This window comes from Molothrus ater, chromosome 3 (assembly GCF_012460135.2).
Source record: "Molothrus ater isolate BHLD 08-10-18 breed brown headed cowbird chromosome 3, BPBGC_Mater_1.1, whole genome shotgun sequence".
NCBI lineage: Eukaryota > Metazoa > Chordata > Aves > Passeriformes > Icteridae > Molothrus > Molothrus ater.
This window is the reverse complement of record NC_050480.2, coordinates 82,367,107-82,386,968: the sequence shown is the minus strand read 5'-3', so window position 1 is coordinate 82,386,968 and position 19,862 is coordinate 82,367,107. Positions and strand designations below refer to the sequence as shown.

General features: G+C 38.7%; 1 protein-coding gene across 1 annotated transcript in view; it reads right to left on the bottom strand.

Annotated features, from left to right (window-relative positions):
* The window catches only part of PXDN (peroxidasin), an 82,575-nt gene extending 65,908 nt beyond the window's left edge, over positions 1-16,667 (bottom strand). The window contains exon 1 of the mRNA XM_036380787.1: positions 16,453-16,667. Within this exon, the coding sequence (XP_036236680.1) occupies positions 16,453-16,667 (215 nt within the window). The remainder of the gene's footprint in view (positions 1-16,452) is intronic.
* Between the last annotated feature and the right edge of the window lie 3,195 nt (positions 16,668-19,862).

Below are 19,862 nucleotides of genomic sequence, written 5' to 3'. Positions count from 1 at the left end.
AATTTATATTGAGATATTTTAATTATCTGTACATCAGCATGCAGCATATAAAAAAGTCACTGCATTTTGAGATGGGAAATTAAAACATTATTCTTACATGGTGAGGGGGTATCATAGTCAATAGTACTTAGTATACTGTAATTTCAGTACCAAAAGTAAATGGTAGGACCACAAAAATATTGAAATCTGTTGAACAAAATGCAGAACATTTGGCAGTATCACTTTGATCATAAACCCATGCTTCAGAAAATATAAATATTGAAGTCTAGATGATACATAAATTATCTATTTAAAATAATCTGATTTGCACAAATATGTATGATTTTTTAACAGGAACTTTGGGTTCACATGTCTTAAGAACTATTTTATCAGCTACAGCTTTGGTGAACACAGAGCTTATTACATATCCTTCTCCAAGAGCTAAGGATTTGTTTTAACTAACAATTATTTTGCCATTACAGTTGAAAGGAAAACATTTAAATGTTAATTCAATGAAATGCACTACAGCATTGTCTTACTAAGTCTTTAGATCCCTTTGCTGCCCTTGTCGCCAATATTTCTAACCAGCCATTAAAAGGACTCAAGTGGGATTTGCTGGTCCAAAGTTCTATGCCTGTAGGCTTGCCAAAAATTATACAGGGAAATTTTACCATGGTGTGATTGTGGCTCTTTGTCTTATCCACTTTCAGAGTCCTTCAATACTCATCTACTGCAGAAATTATTTTCAAATTAGAAATTTTATTTTATAATGGTTTCTAATTCTCATGCTATCTTAAAACAAAACAACAACCAAACAACAAAAACCACCAAAACAAAACCAAACTAACACAACTAAACCCCCCCCCTCCTTTTACCAGCATGGATAGAATTCAGAGATGCAATTGCTGTTTCTGCAGTCTGAGAAATTACAAGAAAAGGCAAAATCTGTCTTTATTTCTCTCAGGGGGATCTATTGCTGAAACCAAACAATGAAAAGGCTGTTGACAGCACAGCCATATGTTTCATTACTGATTATTTTTCACAGAAATGACCTTGGGAAAGGGCTGATGTTTTGTCCTGTGTTTGTGCTATGCCCAATAAAACAGAGCAGAACAGTTGTATCTGCATGCTGCACTAACACAAATCTGAGATATCAAAGGTCTTGGATCAAACTAATGGTTGGCACAGTCTGTGTGAAGAGCTATGATACACTGAAATATTTTAGAGGACTAGTGGCAGTTGGAGATGCAACCTTTTCTTGGTTTCCTTTTTAATATTTAAGAATATGCAGTTTCAACTGGACTTTTGAATAAAAAGTTACATTTCTCCTCTATAGTAGGCTAAAGAAGACACCAAAATATGAAGCTGACTAGTTTATGGCTCAGCATGAACCACTGAAACAAATGCAGTAGTTTTGTTTGCTTTTAAAGTTAGCAGTCCTGTGAATTACTACTGTGGAAAGACCACAGAAATTCTGATGTTATGCAGTCATAAATTAGTCTTATTTTCCTCCCACGTACCATTCTGTAAAATAAATACTCTTTCTCCACTTCTCTGTCTCACAGGGATGCTTAATTCTAAACTCTATATCCATGAAATACTGATATTCTCAGAGGAAAAAACTGAAAGCCAGAAAGAAACATTATCATTCCTGAACCTCTCACACAAGATAAGTCACACAACAACAGAGAAATTCCTGTCTTAAGGCAATTATTGCTGTCAGAGCTGAGCCATCCCTTTGAGAAATATATAAAATTGTGATTCAAGACCATTAATCAAGCAAAATCTAATGACTTGCTAGTCATTCTAGTAGTAAACTATATTCACTGTTAAAAATGAGATAGTCTCATCCTGCTTCCAAATTTCAGCTTAAGCATGTTTGTTTCCAGTTTCTGCTCAGCAGAAACAAACACCTTTAAGTGAAGAATAGCACTGACCATTTTTCTTTAAAAAATCCAAACACTGACGTTCATGCCTTTTTTTTTTTTTTTTTTTTGCAGCAGCTCTTGAAAGATTTAAAAAGAAATAAACCATAAAACTTCAAATAGTTATGGGTAGGGGAAAATACAACTCTGATTTTGTTCTCTCAGGAAAATGGATGCAAATAGTGTGCATATTCATAATTGAAAACCAACACAGAATAATCACCTGTCTTTTACCAGAGTGCCTTAAGCTTCTTTCTAACTCTGCCACTCAGCACCTCTCCCACAGGAGCACCCAGCTGAGTACCCCCTGTGCTGGGTGAGGATCAGTGCAGGGTTGAGCAACAGAGACCCTACAGCTGAAAACAGGGGTGAGAGAGAGGGCTCTGAATGAATGAACAAGCTGGACAGGTGAACTAATAAGCTAGTATAAAAGTGTGGTTTCCCCATCACTGCAGTTTTAGGGACTTTCCTCAGGGCAGGCAGCCTCATTGATGCAGTGCATGTGAGCTTGTATTATGTTTATTACGCCAATAAATAACATCCGGCATCTAAAATGCCAATGACCTTACTAAAGAATGCCCATTTTGTTTCCTTCAATTCAAAAAGAAGTTCTGCAATTCAGGACCAACATCAAGCCAAAGGATGTGGAAAATTGAAGGAATTACTGCATCTAAAAATAACATCTAAATTTGACTCAAAAGCTTTTATTCATTGTAAATCTATGTGTCACTCTTCCCCATACACTAGGCAGATTTTGTTGGAATATATTTCCAACTGTTTTGTACTTCCCATTTGTTTCCAATAGTGATAGGTATATTAGATTCCAATACACTTGGAGGTGCTAGAATTTACATGGATACTTGTTCTTGTAAAATGCTGAGGACATTTTACTGTTGAAATGGAAACACTGTTGGCTTGCATAAAGAGTAACAACAAAAATTCAGGTACTCTATCACTTGGCTGCAGACTGGATCCCTGGTTTCAGACAAAGGAACGGCTCTTCCTTCCACTTCATGGAAAATCCCAGGTCACCTCAATGAAAAAGCTGCAACTCTTGGAATGGAATTTTCTGCTTCCTGAGGTTAACAACAGGCTGCAAGAGCAGATAAGTTAGCTACTTTATGACTCTGCTTCCAGCTCGTCCTGCTCCTGGCAAAGAAAACTCAGAGGACCAGGGGTCTTAGGACTCCTCTGATATTTATCTCCCCAGTCCTCAGGAGTGCAGACAGCCTCAAGGCAGGCTGGGTGTTCCTGTCTCTTGGGAGAAGTTGTTTTCTCCCTACGAAGAGTAATGCAAGTGGCTACTAGAAGACATTCAACCTTAAAGTACCCAACCTAATGACATGCAGAGAAGGGAATGTCTGGAACAGATTATTGTTTCTCTTTTCTTCTTACATCATGCCTGTCCTCACACAGATATCAAAATTATAAACAAAAAGCAGTTTTGGAGCTACTGCTCATTAGGGAACAAGTTACCTTACAGAATGCATCAAGAGAATAATAGAAGATTAATAATAAACATTAGGCTTTATACATTTTCATAGCTTGACTCAATCAATACACATTGTCTCCTACCTCACATTGCAAAAGTAGAGCTAAGCAATACTAGCCTACAACTTCTTCCCCTGCACATTTCTGTTCTTCTTTCTCTACCTAAATTGAATTGATTGGCCAACTTCAAAAACAGCTTGAAAAACTAGATTGCTGAAAATGATGGATGTATCTGAAATTTCCAAGTAAATCTTACTAGTCTTGTCAGTATTTTTAATTCCAGTAGCCTCAGGAGACCACATCTATTTTGCATTGTCATGTACCCTCTTCCTAGCAGTTCAAATACTGGCAGCATTAAGCCAACAATCAATTAGAAAGCACTCTTCTGAGTCTCTCTGTAATTATTCCATTCTATTGACACAATACTGAAGATACCAGAAAAAAGTATGAAACATCTGCAGACAGAATAACATTTTTACACACTTCCATGTTGTTCATAATACAAAAAAGGTTAACTTCTGAATAAAATCAAAGACAAGTTTATCCTTCTTCAGTCTTCACAGTGTAATGCCATTTTTAAAGTTATAATTCAATCTGACTTTTCTATTTTGAACATGTACCAACTTACATTCTTGCTTTAATTACCCCATACAAACTAGCTATACCCAGGCCACATAAATACCATTTGGGCCACATGGAGAGCAGCCATGGTGCCCAGTAACACATAATAGCAAATGGGGATTCTCAAGGGGTCTTTCCTCAGCTCAAACATAAAGAACAACACTTTTGACCTAGTGTGTATGTAAAAAAAAAGTGCAAACATTTGATTACTCTTGCCAAAGTAGCATGAAAATACCAGAATTATCTCTAAAATATTCAATTAAGTACAAACCTGCCTTTAAGGAATATCAGATGGTTTAAAATATCCACATAATAAATACCTAGCATAACAAATCAATAGAGGGGACATTAATTAAAAATTAATTTGTGGCAGTTCAAATTGCAGACACTTTTGAGGTGGAACCTTTGCTCTGGCAGGTGGGTGCAGTAGCCCAGGGAAGCAGAGCAGGGGCTGGTGGCACTCACATCCCTGGCAAGGAAGAAAAGTGCAAGGGGGCTTTTTCTCAAGAAGGGGCACTCAGAGCCCTCTGTTTGCCCAAACCTGCCCCTTCAAGCTGCAGCACAGATTCAGCTTATTTTATGATTTTCTCTGAGGACAGGTTTGATGAGGCCCCAGGGACAGATAAGCAGGTTTGCTCAGGAGGCAGCTCCTCCCCTCTCTCAGACATCACCACCAGGCCACCGAACCAGGGAAATGATTCAGACAAACCAAATGTTCCTCCCTTGCTTCTTTTCCAGCTAATTCTGAGAACTGAAGACGACCACAGGCAGGAGTGAGGAACTACTGCTGGCCAAAAGAAAGCCAAGGACCCTTCACAGGGTGTTTCTGAGTTGTTGGTTTGGGTTTTTTTTTACTGCAAAAGGGAACAATCTCTGTTTTGTAAATTAAAAGAGAAAGTTGGAGAAAACAAGTAGCTATATACTAGCATTAATACACTTAATAGACCAACTACTTAAATACATTAGACTTACTACTTTCTTTTAATATGCAATGTAAATAATAAAAAAGTCTATCTGCAGCCAAATTTTTTTAAAAAATCTTAGTTTCAATAAGCAGATATATCTACCAAATAATTTCCAGCTCTGAATAAAAGATTCTTACAATATTTCTACTACTGAAAAACACATCTACATGACTTAAAAATGTATAAATTAGTAATATTGCACTTGACTAAGGCCACTGCTATGTCGTATATTTGGCTTAAAAGCCTGTGAAAAAATTATTTCCCAGAAATATTAATCACCAAATTTTAAGTTTAATTGCAAAAGAATCCTCTGGACCCACAGTTAAACGATCACTGTTCTAAGAGTGGTCAGAAGTACAAATATACCCTCTGATCCAAAGGCATACAAAGACCAGTTTGTGGCTGGGATTTCCACAAACACTTGCCTACCTGTCATATCTGTTTTAAGTGTTGTTCACATTGCAACTTCATCAAAACCAGAAAATTTGCCCTGTACTATCTGAGGTGTTTGACAATCCCATAGGTTTCTTCAAAAGACAAATCTATCTTACACCTATTGATGGATATATATCTTTTATACAGACATGACCAGTATAAAGATTGACACAGAAGGCTGGATTGTTTTGTTGGTTTTTTTTTTAATAAACCTTGCTTTCAGCCAATTAATTGCTGTTCAGTTAGAAATTACTGTTCATTAGAAATCTATAATGAATACTGGGTCTTTTTACATATTTTGTCTCTTTCTAAATCGTATATTCAATTATTCCCATGCAAGATGTATCCAAAACTTTTAAGTAAAATACAGGATATCAAAATGAAAACATCTACTCCAGAAAGTACACAAAGCTGACATAGTACAAAACAGCCAAGAAAATACTCATATCACAATGGAGGATTAGAGGATTTTCTGGCTAAGTTTTCAAAACTGTTGTTTATTGAATCAAGAAAAATGTTTCAACATGTATCAACATTATAGAAATTTCAAGTGATTTAGATTATTGATAGAGAACTCAGGAAAAATAATATCCTGAGTTTTAAAAATTTGTTTAAATAAATTATAAATGTAACCATACTAAGAAAGGTATTTACAGACCTTTAATAATTGTCTGGTAGCCATTATTTACACACCTGACAACTAAGTCTCCAATCTACAAGTTAACATCCTTAAGCTATACATAAACGTCTAACTAGGAAACATTTTAATTGATTTTACCCCCTACATAGGTGCTTTTGCATTTACTTAAGCTTTTCGCAGGGCAATAAAATTAAATCAAGAAGTTAATGTCTTGAATCTGGCCAGAGCAAGCCACCAACTCACAAAATCAAATTGCTCTCCCTGCTCTCACAGCTCTGTCACAGCTCTGCTGATATAAGTCTCTCCTTCTACCGACACATTAATTCAATTACCTAGGCCCTTTTTACTGGAGCCAGAGAACCTTACCAAAGCAAAGACCTGAATTTTCTCATTCAATTTATGTCTGTAAAAAAAAAAAAAAATACTCTCACTTCTCCAATTTCTTGGAGAGTTTACCAAAATGTCATCAAACCAAAACTTTCCTGAACCCAAATTAGCTATTATCCCAAAGAGTGACAAAATATCCCTTAAAAAGTATCCTGCTTTGATAGGCCACTTACTTTTTAATCTACATATGTCACACCATCATACTGCTGCTCTAGCTTTTTACTTTATCTTAGCAGAAAATGTAATGTGATATTAATTTATGTTTGAGTTTAGAATGGCCCGCTAGGGTTATCTATGTACCAGAACACACATTGCCCCTCATATTTTTCAAAATATTTTGGAAAAATTGGGAAGAAAAATTCTCTCTTCTCACCATTAAAACATGACAAGACATTAATTTAAAGATTTGAAAATTGGTGACTGATTTAATCTGATTATGATTATAATCTATCATTAAATAGAAGCCACCCGTGAGACACCAAATAGTGAAATTTTATATTAAAGTGGACAACCAAGATTGTGTAAAAGTGAAATATTTGCTTCTGTAGAGCATGATGGACCTTGGACAGAGGCTATAAGCCTCTGAATTTCACTGTTGTGAGAAGTCTGCACTGAATTTCATGCTGTCCCAGTCACAATGCTCACACTGCCTAGAGATAAGTCAAGCATGCAAGAACTCATTTCTTTATTTTTTTTCTGCAACAAAGGAAACCAGCAGCAAAATGGCTAATAAAAGGCTATTAAATCCAGTCTGGCTAACACAGTGCAAAGAACTTGACATTTAGCAGTCATCATCCTCCTTACCAAAAACAGTCATTAGTTAAGGTAACACCATGTACCAAGTAATATTTTTCCTTTTTCGGACCAGCCAGGCAATGAGCAGTCTGTTGTAATAAGTGATTTAAGGGGAAAGAATGCTGAAAGAAAATGTTTCCGAAAGATACAGGGAGTGGCAATTGGAAAGAGAATAAAAAAATCTGAAAGTTACTACAACGGATCACAACAAAAAAGAGAGCAATGTCACAGGCAGTAAAACTAATTTGGAGTTAAATACATTTGCTCATTGTTTTCCTTAGTGAAACTTAAAAACAACTCAGAAAAGAAAACTAAAAGAGAACACTACATTGCACAAAACTTCACACTTTTTATTCTACAAACTTTCACATAGTTTCAAGAAACCCTGCCAGCCACTGCACAAACTCTTCAATGTCCTAATCTTTGCTTATCTTTGTAAATACAATTAAACAAAAAGACATGAAGATGAGAGACCACATTAATCTCTCCTCTGTGAGTCTTTCTCAAGATTTTGAGACTCTTTGTTATTTGTAGTAAACATTCAATTTTCTGTTTAAAAGAATCACTTGACTTGAGTAATAATGCCATACCAAAAAGAAATCAAATTTGGCAGCCTGATAAGCAAAGGAAGGAAAAGGAAACATTTGAGTCATTCCGTTCCAGCTCAGTCAGCTCTTGTTGCACCATCTCTATGGATTGTCTTGAAACCCTGCCCACATTTGCAATAAGAAAGCCTTTAAAGTTACTTTTGTTTTGGTTTGGATTTTTTTTTTATTGAATCCAAATGGAAAAAAATGGTAGACAATTTAGCTCAGTTGTTTCCCTATATCTATCTATCCATCTGTCTATATACACACATTATGTACAGCATGTGTACATACAAATATACAGAAACACACATATACATAAGTATTTAAAATACTAACTTCTTTTTATACATAGACTTCACCAGAAAGACGAGCAACTATAAATGTTTAGATTGTGTGATACAGATTTTAAATGTCACCTTTATAAATGGATCTTTTCTGTAAGTGAAGTCTTATCCTATAAGGATGTAAACACTTTGGCTTGCTGGAAAGAGACTCAGCAAGTGTCCATGTCCGGGAAAAATCAGAAGCCTGGGGATTACTCACGTATACAAAGGTATGCATGAGTTCTGCAAGATGAGATCTAGAGTGTACAAAATATGTGATCACAAAGTACTGTAAACAAACTACAATAAGCTTTGAAAGTCTCAGAAATTTGAATCCAAAAATAAATAATAGAAAAAAATACCATATTAAAACATGAATCAAGATGGATTAAAATTTAGTTGTTTTTTCAGTTTTTCAAAATAGAATTGGAGTCTCAAACATTAATCTAGCATTTTCATTTTACCCATTAAACACAGTAAAATATTCCTGTAAAGGCTATTTTGTCATTAAAAAAAAAGAAAATAAAATGTAATTTTAAGCATAATGGACTACTTCTTCTTTTGTTATTCCCTGAATAGCTGTCTGCTATTTTTTCATGTCATAATAGCAATATCAATTTCTTCTATTATATTATGTTGGTTTCTTTCCGCAGTTTCCTTCTATCTTCATGCCAAGTTCTATTCTTTACTGGCTGCATTTCCTAATTTTCTTTTCTGCTAGACTTGCAGCCTTTCAATTTAAACTTAGCTTACTTGCAAGGCAATCCATAAGCACTTGTGACAGGCCTAACATTTATTTAACACCTAAATGACAAAGCTTTCTGCAGGCTAATGACATCCCCATGATGTCATCTCTTAATGAGCACTGACCTCACTTGGGAGAAAAATGAGTAGGGGCTACTCAGAAAATGGAGGAGGTTAGAATATTTATTAATCATGTTTTTCTCTTAGGCATGTGTTTACCACCATTTTAGGTGAGACACTTCTCTCCCTGTTTCAGATCCAGACCCTCCAGATGATGTAAGGATAGGCATCTCCCTGTTATTTTTCCACCAGCTGCCTTTGGGAATTAAGAGAGAAAGAATATATTTACTCATGCCCAAGCATCCATTTCCTACTCTTTCCAATACGTAATCCCATGTTTGTCTCTGCAACACAAAAATTTCTTATTCACTGTCCCTCATGCCCCTGAATTCCCCAAAGTAATGCTGAAAATTCATTTAACTCATCATTTTTTAATTATGTTGTTTGGGAAAATTGAGTAACAGCAGAGACACTGATGTTCTTTGTTAAACAGAATCAGAAAGACAGAAAAATGTTTTTAAAAAATTTTGAATAGGGGATGTAGACAACAACACCAAGCAATCCACTGATCTGTATAATCCTTATAGCTTTCTAGAACATTTCAGTAGAACAAACAAAAATCCTTGTGATGACAACAGTCCAAACTCCCAAAGCTTTGGGAATTAGAAGACAATCTTTTGAAACAGCTATAAAGCAAATACTCCACAGTCCAGATGAGCATATGAAGAGATGTTTGCAGTAAATGGAGAATTTTTGTAGGTGGGAAAGGTCACCAGTAGACTTTCACAGAGAGCTGTGCTGAGTTGTGCATTGTTCAGTTCATTCCTTAATTCAAGAGTGATGAACCACAGAAAGAACAAAGTTTTGCTTATGGTATTCATCTATTTTAACAAAGTTCCCCTAGGAAGAACAGCAAAAAAAAAACTACCAACAGTCCACGAATGGCTATTAAAATGCAGACCTAATGCACGCATTAATATAAAATAATGTATATGGAGAAAATCAAACTTTACAAATAAAATGGCAGGCCTAGAAGAGATCATTACTACTTACAGACAAGATCTTAAGTTTCCCTTGATTAGTCCATGAGACCTCATACCAGATTTGCCATACAAATACTGGGCAAAGTTACAATTCCCTCACCTCCAAACACAGCAGAGGGGGGAAGCAACCCCAGACGATGAGAAATTAATACCAACCCTTCATTGAGAAGACTCCAACTTTAAAAAGAAAGGAATGGAGAAGCTTAGGATCAAAGATCACAAAATCACGGCTGCATTGGAATGATAGAGAGGGATCAAGTACTCACTGTCTCTTCCAATGGAAGAAATGGGGAACACTAAGTGAAGCTAACAACTTTCAAGCCTCAAACAGAAGACAGCAATTTCCACCATGTAGTTTGTGTAGTACTCCTTGTCACTGAAAGTTATATTGTAACTTAACAGCTAAATTAGTTGAAAAAAAGACATGAAAAAAAGACATTAAAATATTGTGGAGGAGAGATCCATCAAGATCTACAGAAATTATCGAAGTATCTCTAGCCCCAAAAATCCACATCTGCAAATTATTATAGGTATAAACAATTATATGCTGCTCTGTACTGTCTACTTGTTCATAAGCTGTGCTTTCCATCACCCTCAAAAAACAGACATCAGGTCAAACAGATCTTTGGGTTTACTTATTAAAGGTATCTTTCAGTAAATAAACACATATTTATCATTTTAACATTCAAATATTAAGTATTTACTGCTTAAAAATACATCTTAGTAAAACAAGATGAAAACAAGAAATTGTATTTATTCACTGTCCTACATGATAATGTATTCCTCTGATGACAGTGTGTTAAGGGTACAGTAAGCTACTTGCAGTAAATGATGGATATGATTTTGTTCCATATATTTTCCCATTCTTCAGCAAAGGATTTGATGGGGGCTAACACAGTTTTGAGATGACAAAAATATCTTCCCACCAGTGAATCCCGTGACTGGAAGCGAAGACTCGTTTGGGCCTTCTGTTGCAGCCCTCAGCAGCTTTGCCTCTGTCTCCCAGTAAATGTCAAACACTATCAGTGCTGTGCCCTTCTGCCCCCTGCTAATGACCAAACACTTTCTGCAAGCTCTGCAAATGTCTCCTTAACACACTCATGCCTTGGTCCTGGCTCGTTCCATCAGCAGTGCAACCAGACTGCCTGGGAATGGCTTCAGCAGGCTTTACCTCCCACACACCCTCCACAGCTGCTTTGCTGGGGAGGATTGGTATCTTTTGCAGTATCCACTTGATTTGTTGGGACTCGGGATGGGGCTTAATAAAGAGAAAACAACCATTTTTAGCAACAATTTATGCACTTTGAAAGCTAATTTTTTTAAATCGCTTATGACTCCTTTGCCTAGTTTTTGCAAGGAGTTTTCTGTTGAAAATTCCATGAAAACATTCTCATCTGAAAAATACTTTAAACTTTGGTTTAGACCAATATCAACATCTACATACAGGCATTTAATCTCCTTTTATTGTCAACAGAGACTAGTCAGCACACTTGGGCTGGAGAAGGCACAAATAAATTAATAATCTGCCCAAACAGTAGCTAATTAATTCAGCTGTCTGACCAGTGGTGCCCACTGTTGATTTAGATGTCCTAGGCTGAGAGCAAGCAGCTATGACACAGGCCCAATAGTCTGAGGTTAGAAATTATCATTTCTAATGAAGGTGTCCCCTTTCGAGTGCCTGAGTTCTGGTCCAGGTACTATGAAGGAAGATGCAAGATAATTTCTATTGAAATAATCTTGTGCTTTACCCTCCCCTGTTGTGTCATTAAGGAAAATCATCACTGGTACCTACTGCAGTTTGCTGCCCAATCAGGAGTGCCAATAGCTGTGTCAGTATTAAGTAATTTTCAAACCCTTCAAATAAATCTTCAGAATCTGTACTTCTTTTTTTAACATTAAGTATGTATAAATCCCTGCATCTTGAATAAAATCTTCTGGTGTGTTATCTCATGACTAACTCCTACATGCAAATTGATGTTTACCCATAAAGTGATCAAGTTTACTCACAGTCCATATTTGAGATTTTGAGATTGCAATCCTTCACCCTTCACACTGATGAGTTGTGTTTATTGTATTCTGTCTTAATTTTAATCTACTGCAATTTTTCTAAAAGGGTTTTAAAGATCTAACAGAACACAAGGATCTTGTATTTTCAGATGAAAATGGGATGGTTGTTTGCAGGCTGAAAATGCATCATTTCAAATAGCAGATCTGCAAACAGCATGCAGATTTTTGCTGTGATAGCCCAGAGACTTCTGCACTCACAGTCTCCATACATATCACCCATTTCATTTTCCTAAACATCTCTGCTAAGAGGTATAATGTTAGCACAAATCAACAATGAAATGTGAAATTTCATTATATTTCCATTACCCCTACCTCTTTTGTGATTCACATATTCTCCAAATAGATGTGATTTGTGTCATTTAGTGTTGTGGGGGTTTTATTTGTATTAAGACAGATACTCTTGGGAAGCCTCAATAATGGTTTTCACTGGCATTATGAACATACATTAGATTCCAGCAAAAGCTCTTATGGAGAGATGAAAAAATTGTAAGTACTTCTCACTCAGCTGTCCAGAAAATCACCATAGAATTAAATTACTAAAGCTTCCCCCTTTGACATCTACAGTACAAACCAGAAATTAAAATACATTGATAAATGAGTAAATAAAAAAAGTACACACCCTAAACTATCCAATATTGAGTATGTGTAAGAATCATGTAACAAAAGCAGTAACATGCAACACAAACTTGCCTTCAATTTCATTCAGAGCCTACCTTCAAAAGCTATTCAGCTGGAATGGCTGCAACTTAAGAAGTCCTAGTAAAGTTTGATCACTTAAAATTATACTCTCATGTTGAAAAGGTGTTTTATTCGTAGCAGACATGCAGGTGTAATAATTACACCTAAACTAATAATCACATAGCAAAGACAGAATGACTTATTTCAAAATTAAATCTTGTCCTCAATAATTTCCATGTCATTCTCAGTGCAAAAGAAGTCCACTTTCTTTTGCGACAACTATTTTTGTCAATCTTTACCTTTTCTGCTATTAACAGAATATTAGTTTCTTTTCTTGCTCAGTCTGCTAGACTCAAGTGCAGTGAATACAATTTTGTTTGTACAGCTAGCAAGAAACAAGAGAGCAATGAGGTGCTGCCAAGAAAAACTGCGAACAAATTTCAGTATTGGTCTGAGTATGTGTAGCTAGTCCTGTAGACAGGTTTGGATTTGGATTGTGTTTAGATACAAATAGTAACATATTGCATCAATATTCAAAGGTCTTCTCTCAGAATTATCAACACCACATACATGAAATTGCTCTAGAACACAGACATTCTCTAAAAACTGTAAGACAGGACACAATTATGGGAGGGGGAGACAGCAAGAGGCGACACCCAGAATTTTACATTCCTCAACAGTTTAAATGGTTTAATATAAATATGTTTCACCAATTTCTGTGAAAATAAGCACTCTGTATTTAGTCAGAGATGAAATTAAATTTCCATGATTATATTTATGGCATTAAGTAGCTTTTCAAACCATTTTGTACATGGGTCTCCATTTTTAAGGGAAGTCGGCACAGGACTGTGATGCTGGCCCTAGTCCAAAAAAGTCCAAAATTGTCCCAGGTAAAAAAGAAACCACATGCTTATGCAAGGCTCCCTGAGCTCTTTCAAAACTGGCAGAATCCACCCTGCAGAAGCAATCTAAACCGTGGTTCTGAGCCTGCAGCAGGGAAGGGGAAGTGCCAGAAAGTGGGAGGAGCAGGAGAGAGTGAGAAAATGTACAGCCAGAAGTAGCACTGGCAAGGTCAGCAACCAGTAATGTTATGAACAGTTTTCAAAAGAGAGCCTGAGATTAGGAGTAGACATTTTTGATATGTGGGAAAAAACACTTGGCTGCACCATTGGTCTGGGCCCCATGCTGTTTTAATCCATGTAACAAATGATATGTGAAGTAGAGCAAAGTCAATGCAGCTTCCAAAATGGGGCATTTTTCAGAAGCAGGACTCAGCAAAATACTTATAAAACCAGGAAAAACTGAGGGCGATATTTTTTTAAAAAATTACTCTGCACAGTCAATCTATGTTGTAAGTAAGAAATAAAACAGATGAGAATGTGGAATTTATCAATGCCAGTAAAAATGGACTTAACCCATCAGCATACACTTTGCAGGATTTCCTAAATTTTTGTTTGAAAGGGGAAGGTGATAAATTTAAAATAATTTATTATTTTTAATTATCTATCAACACCACTACTAAAGAAAATTCATTTAATATCCAGGCACCACTTGAAAGACAAGCATTGAGAGTCAAACCAGAGATTAAATAACTGCTTACTTTCATGCTTAAAAAAGAAACTGTTCTTGAGTGTAGAAAGCCCTCTGTGGGTGATGGGCTACCTCTGTGAAGTGCAGTGTAGAACTACAGTTCAACATTGCAGGTAAGTAAAAAAATGAGTGGAAATTCAGTGAGTACCTCAGACATGTAACAGCTATTCTGAAAGTACCTCCTACAGCTAAAACCAATTCATATATAATAGGTAAGCTATTTATGTATGATTGGTACCTTCAAACTACTGATTATTTAATCAATTGTACCATTGTTCTTTGTCCCAAAGACTCATATTGCCTGAATATCTTCTGACCCAGCTCCTTTCCATTCACAGCCATTCAGCAGAACTGTAGCAGAAGGAGTAACTGAGTATTTACAGATGTAATACTGCCTATTTCATCTATAATAGTTCCCCAGTCAGTTGTTCAGAAAGGATAATACCCATTACTAGATGACAAGTAAGGTCACCACTAGGTTTTGAAGAATGCTGGTAATCTGCAGGCATATTTTGAAAACAACCATTCTTTGTCAAGCTGAAAACATAAACTTCTTCTGCATTACTTCTGCAGCATGGTAGCTTGCATTCTACCAGAATGATAATTCACATTTGGGATACTAGACAACTTGATATATTAGTGGAGTTAGATGAGTATAATGCTTGCATTGTTCACGCATTCTCCTCTGACTGACTGCAAGATTATAAATACCCACCGTAAGGGGAGCTCCACCCGGCAAGGTTTAATCTAATATTTTCTGCTGTTGCAGACCCTTCCACCTTTAAGACGAAACCAAGCCATTAAGTCTTGACTCCACTCTAAGACTTCTTTTTTTTTCATTTAAGATGATTCACAAAAAACTAGCTTTACACGGTTTCCTGTAATCTCAAGGCAAAAGGTGTTCTGTAAATGTACTTTGTTTCAAATGTAAGAAACATTAACCACCCACTTCCTGTACTGTTCCCTAAAAGGTTTACAAGTAATGCAGGACTAATCCAATTCTGCCAAAAGCCTGCACTTCTTGCCAAAGAGGGACTCAGTTGATGCTAAATGACTGTACTCTTCACATTAAATAATAGTTGGAAGCTGAAACACAGCAAGGCTTTATAGACCCCTTTTGAAAATATCTGACAAAGTCACAAGTTAATTTATGACAGGAGGCCCCGCAGAAAATTCCCAGGGCCAAGTTCTGCTCAGCTTCCACGGCTGAGTGTGTGTAAGGAAAGGGCAGGGCTGGTGCCAAGAGCTTTCCGAGCCCAAGTAACATATAAGCAGGTCAGTGGAACAAATCTGTTCCTCTTAGTAAGCCACGAAACAAAATAGTGTGTGATGTTCATTTGGAACTTTGCCTTTATTGCAGGGAAATATGCCTGGAAAGGTAACTGCTTCAGTCAAATCAATGTGAATTAAATGTCAATCATTGTCAATACTGAAATTTATACCAATGCAATTACACCCAAAACAGTGGCCACAGGAACGGCACTTCAACTGAGACATTTGTGCCTGAACTAAAAAACAGGTTATTAACTAATGTTCGCAAATCCCTGCAGGAATCTGAGCCGGATTCGTTACCAGCAAGCCCAGGGCTTGGGTCCCGGTTTGCTCGTACATCCCCAACACGTCTAAGAATTGAGCAGAAAGTGACACCTATGTCCCTGTCGATCCCCCTGCCGCCTGAATATGCTTACAAACAGGATACTAAGGAAGTACTGAAATCCTTCTAGGGACCGCTATGCTGGGACACAACACCCGCACGCTAACCAGAACATCCACCTCTAAGAGCCCGGCAGAGCCGGGGGCACCGCTCCGACCCCCTCGACCCCGCGCCGCCGGAGCCGGGCAGGAGCGCTCCGGGCACGGCGGGGCCGGGGGCGGCGAGCGCAGCCCCGGAGCAGCGCAGCGACGCCCGGGCCCCTCGGGCAGAGCCAGCGCCGCGGGTCCGGCCCCCTCCCCCGACCGCAGACAAAGAGCTGAGGCTCCGCCGCCACCCAGCCCAGCGCCTCTCGCCCCAGGTATCCATCCCCTCCTCCGCCTTCGCCTCTGCCCTCCCTCCCTTCCTGCCGCCCTCCGCCCCCCTCCCTGCCCCGGGCCGCCGCGGCAGCCCCCGCCGGGTACTCACAGGATGGTGGTCTGGGGGGACACGGCGGGGACGCTCTCCAGCATCAGATGCATGCAGCGCACCGTGGTGCGGAAGCAGAGGCAGCGGCTGGGGCACCACACGCTCCCGCGCTGCGGCGGCGGCTGCGCGGCGGCGGGGGCGAAGAGCCCCTCACTGCGGAGCAGCAGCAGCAGCAGGCAGAGCCCGGGGGCGGCCGCCGCTTCGCGCCGGGCCATGCCGCCGGGCGGAGGGCGAGGAGGAAGAAGAGGAGGAAAAGGAGGAGAGGAGCTCCTGCAGATCCGCGTCGCGCCCGCTCCGCTCCCGGCTGCCGCTCGGGTCGGCGGCGGGGCGATCCCGGCCCCCGCGCGGGCTGGAGGAGGGGACGGCGCTGGGCCCGCCCCGGCCGGCGGAGCGAGGGATGGGCGGCCGCCCCGCGGGGCTCCGCGCCGCCCTCCGCACAGAGCCCCGGGACAGAGCCGCACTGGGGCCGGGGTCCGCCCGCCGCCCGGGCTGCTGCTCCGCCGTGCGCGGAAGGGTCAGCGTGGAGGCACCCTCTGAGCGGGACGGCAGCTTGCGCCTCGGGAGAGGAGAGAAGGAAGGCAAAATGAGGGGACTGGAGAAGGGGAAAGAAAGAGTAAGGAGAGGGAGAGGGGAGAGGAGAGGGAGAGGGAGAGGGAGAGGGAGAGGAGGACAAACAGATCAGGGAAAGAGAAACCCTTATGGGAAGAACCAAGTCCAGCAAGCCAATTTCCATTTCTGCCCTGGTTTGAAAACCCACATACACAAGCCTTGGACTGTTCTCTGTGACTTTGACTGCTGAGCCAGGACAATCTGTTGGATTTGCCCTGAATTACTTTCTGGTGGTGGTTTTGGCTAGGTGGCTGCACAGGCAAGGAAGTATAAGAGGACCCACTAGAATGTCACATAGAAGAATAATGGTTGCAGCCACAGCTCACATGATCTTAACACTTTCTCAAAACAAATCTTGCCTGAAAACAAAACAAAACAAAAAAAGCCCTAGACTGGCTTTGAGATTTCTAACATTGCCCTAAATACTTTGTCATTCTTACGTGATGTCAGTCAGTCCTAAGCAGACTCATACCTGTATCATCCACCCATTGCCTATCCCAGGTGAGCACTGGCACATCATTTCTATGATGACAGTAGCAGTGATCACAACTAACCTATTATGTCTAACAAGAACACATTCTCTTAGAAATTATGGATGTCAGCACCCCCAGTTCCACCTCAAAAACAAGCCATGGCACTTCTGCAGCATTGCCTGAATCTCTTTTTCTTCAAGAAACAATGTAGAGGCCATTCTTGCCTAAAACTTAACTATAGTAATTCATGGAAGAGATTGCTCAGAGAGGTTGTAGAATCTCCCTCACTGGAGATAACTGTCTGGATGCAATCCTGTTCCATGTGCTCTAGAACACCCTGTCTGAGCTGGTAGGTTGGACCAGATTACTCATTGTGGTACCTTCCAACCTCATCCACTCTGTGATTCTGTTATTCTGAATCTCATTGAAAACCTGTGTTTAGCCCATGAGTCTGGGAATTAATTTTGAACACTTTTTTTTTTTTTTCTAACAACAAGTCAAATACCTTATCAAGAAAATCAGAGCATGGAGGTCTGCTGTGATGCTGGAAGTCACAAATGGGCCCGTAATTAAAATACGCTGAGATGATTCATTATCTTTGACTGTGTTTTCCATGAATCACTATGTTTCCTTCTCTAAAGCAGCACAACTGCTGCTTTAGAGAGCCCTTCACCACCCCAGTGGTTAACTGAGAGCCTGTGGGCTCAATCTGTGTCTGGAGGTAAGGAAGGCTCACTGGCTTGCCATCAGTGTGATTACTGATTTTCTAGGGTGATCAGAGACTCCTAGAAGAATCTTACCAGTTAGGTACGCTTCTAAATTGGGTGCATTTCTAAAAACTCTTGCAGGGCTGGACCTAAGTCTTCTACTTCAACATACTAAGTTGCTCAGAAACTCATATGCATCCCCATCAGCTGTTTTACAGCAGAAGATACCAGTCTGAAGTAGAAGAGAATTTACAGAATAATCAGGTTGAAAAGTTCATCACTTCAATGTCAATTCAGCAAGCAGCTGCTATGTGTATCACCTCTTCTGCATTTGTAATCAGTGTTGGGATACAAGCATGTCTTAATCTGAAAATTATGTTTGTTTCCTGGTCCAGGAAAACCTCTGACACTTTTGACCCACAAAGTGCAAATGTTGGCACAATTAAGTTTTTGTTGCAGAAACGCCACTCCTATTAGAGCACCTTGGCAGCTGTAAATCTGTCATCCTGCAGTGCCTGTACTGAAAGCAGCAGAACATCTGAGGTTAGATAATTAAACACAATCATATAGAGATAGCACCAAATTGGGATATTTGTAGCATTTAGGAAAATATGATAACAGTTTACTTTGTGTAATTTTGGTGCTTTATGATGAATTATTTTTCAGAAAAAAGCACATAGTTAAAATTATGTTTTCTATAGGAAATTAAAATTGTTCTGAAAAGTTTTTAGCATTTGGGATCTTGATGGACTATTGTGCTATGCCTCAGAAGTATCTGTGCTATTACACCTGTAATTCTGACAGTGAGAATAAAAGTGCATAGATACTCTCATGGTCCTTAGGCAATTTAGATGTAACATGCTATAGCATTCTTGCAATTTGTTACATGCAACTTCCAGGCTCTTGGTGAATATGTTATTGATGCCTTATAAGTCATTTAAGTTAGACTTTTTTTTATGCCCTGTTGAATCCAGAACAATGAGGTATTATGTTTATAGTTGGACTCAGTGATCTTAAAGGTGATCTTTTCCTAAACAGTTCTATCTTTTTATGATTTTAATATTCATTGCATGCTATTCTAAATTGCTGGCAGGGAAGATTTCTGATAAATAAAACTTCCAAATAGTTTTGATATGTGTTTCTATTCTTAGCCAGTTTTTATAGAAGAATTTTTATAAAATGTGCAGGGTCATTTTTGTTGACCCTGCATATAAATATCCATGGGAAATTTGTCTTCTGTTTCCAATTTCTCTAGCTGAAGAGCTGACCTAACAAAAAAGAAAAGAAAGGAAAAACAATATGCTGGAAATGAGATATGTTTCTTTCTAAATGCTAGCAGAAGTGATTACCTTATAGTTAGATATAGTGTAAATCTCCATTTGCTTTTAAAAGCTTCCTATCCATCTCACAAATTTTGTCAAATACTGCCACTTGCTGGTTTTATTCCATATCAGTAATTTAGTTTCATAGATTTTGCTTTGGTGAGGTACTAAAAAAACTTTGTAAAAGATCAAATAGTTAATACTTTTATATTTTGTTTTTCTAAAAATTCAGGTATAAGAAATATATACTCAAATCCTCTTCAGTTTAGTTTATATCTCCCTGTTAACATTCTATCTTA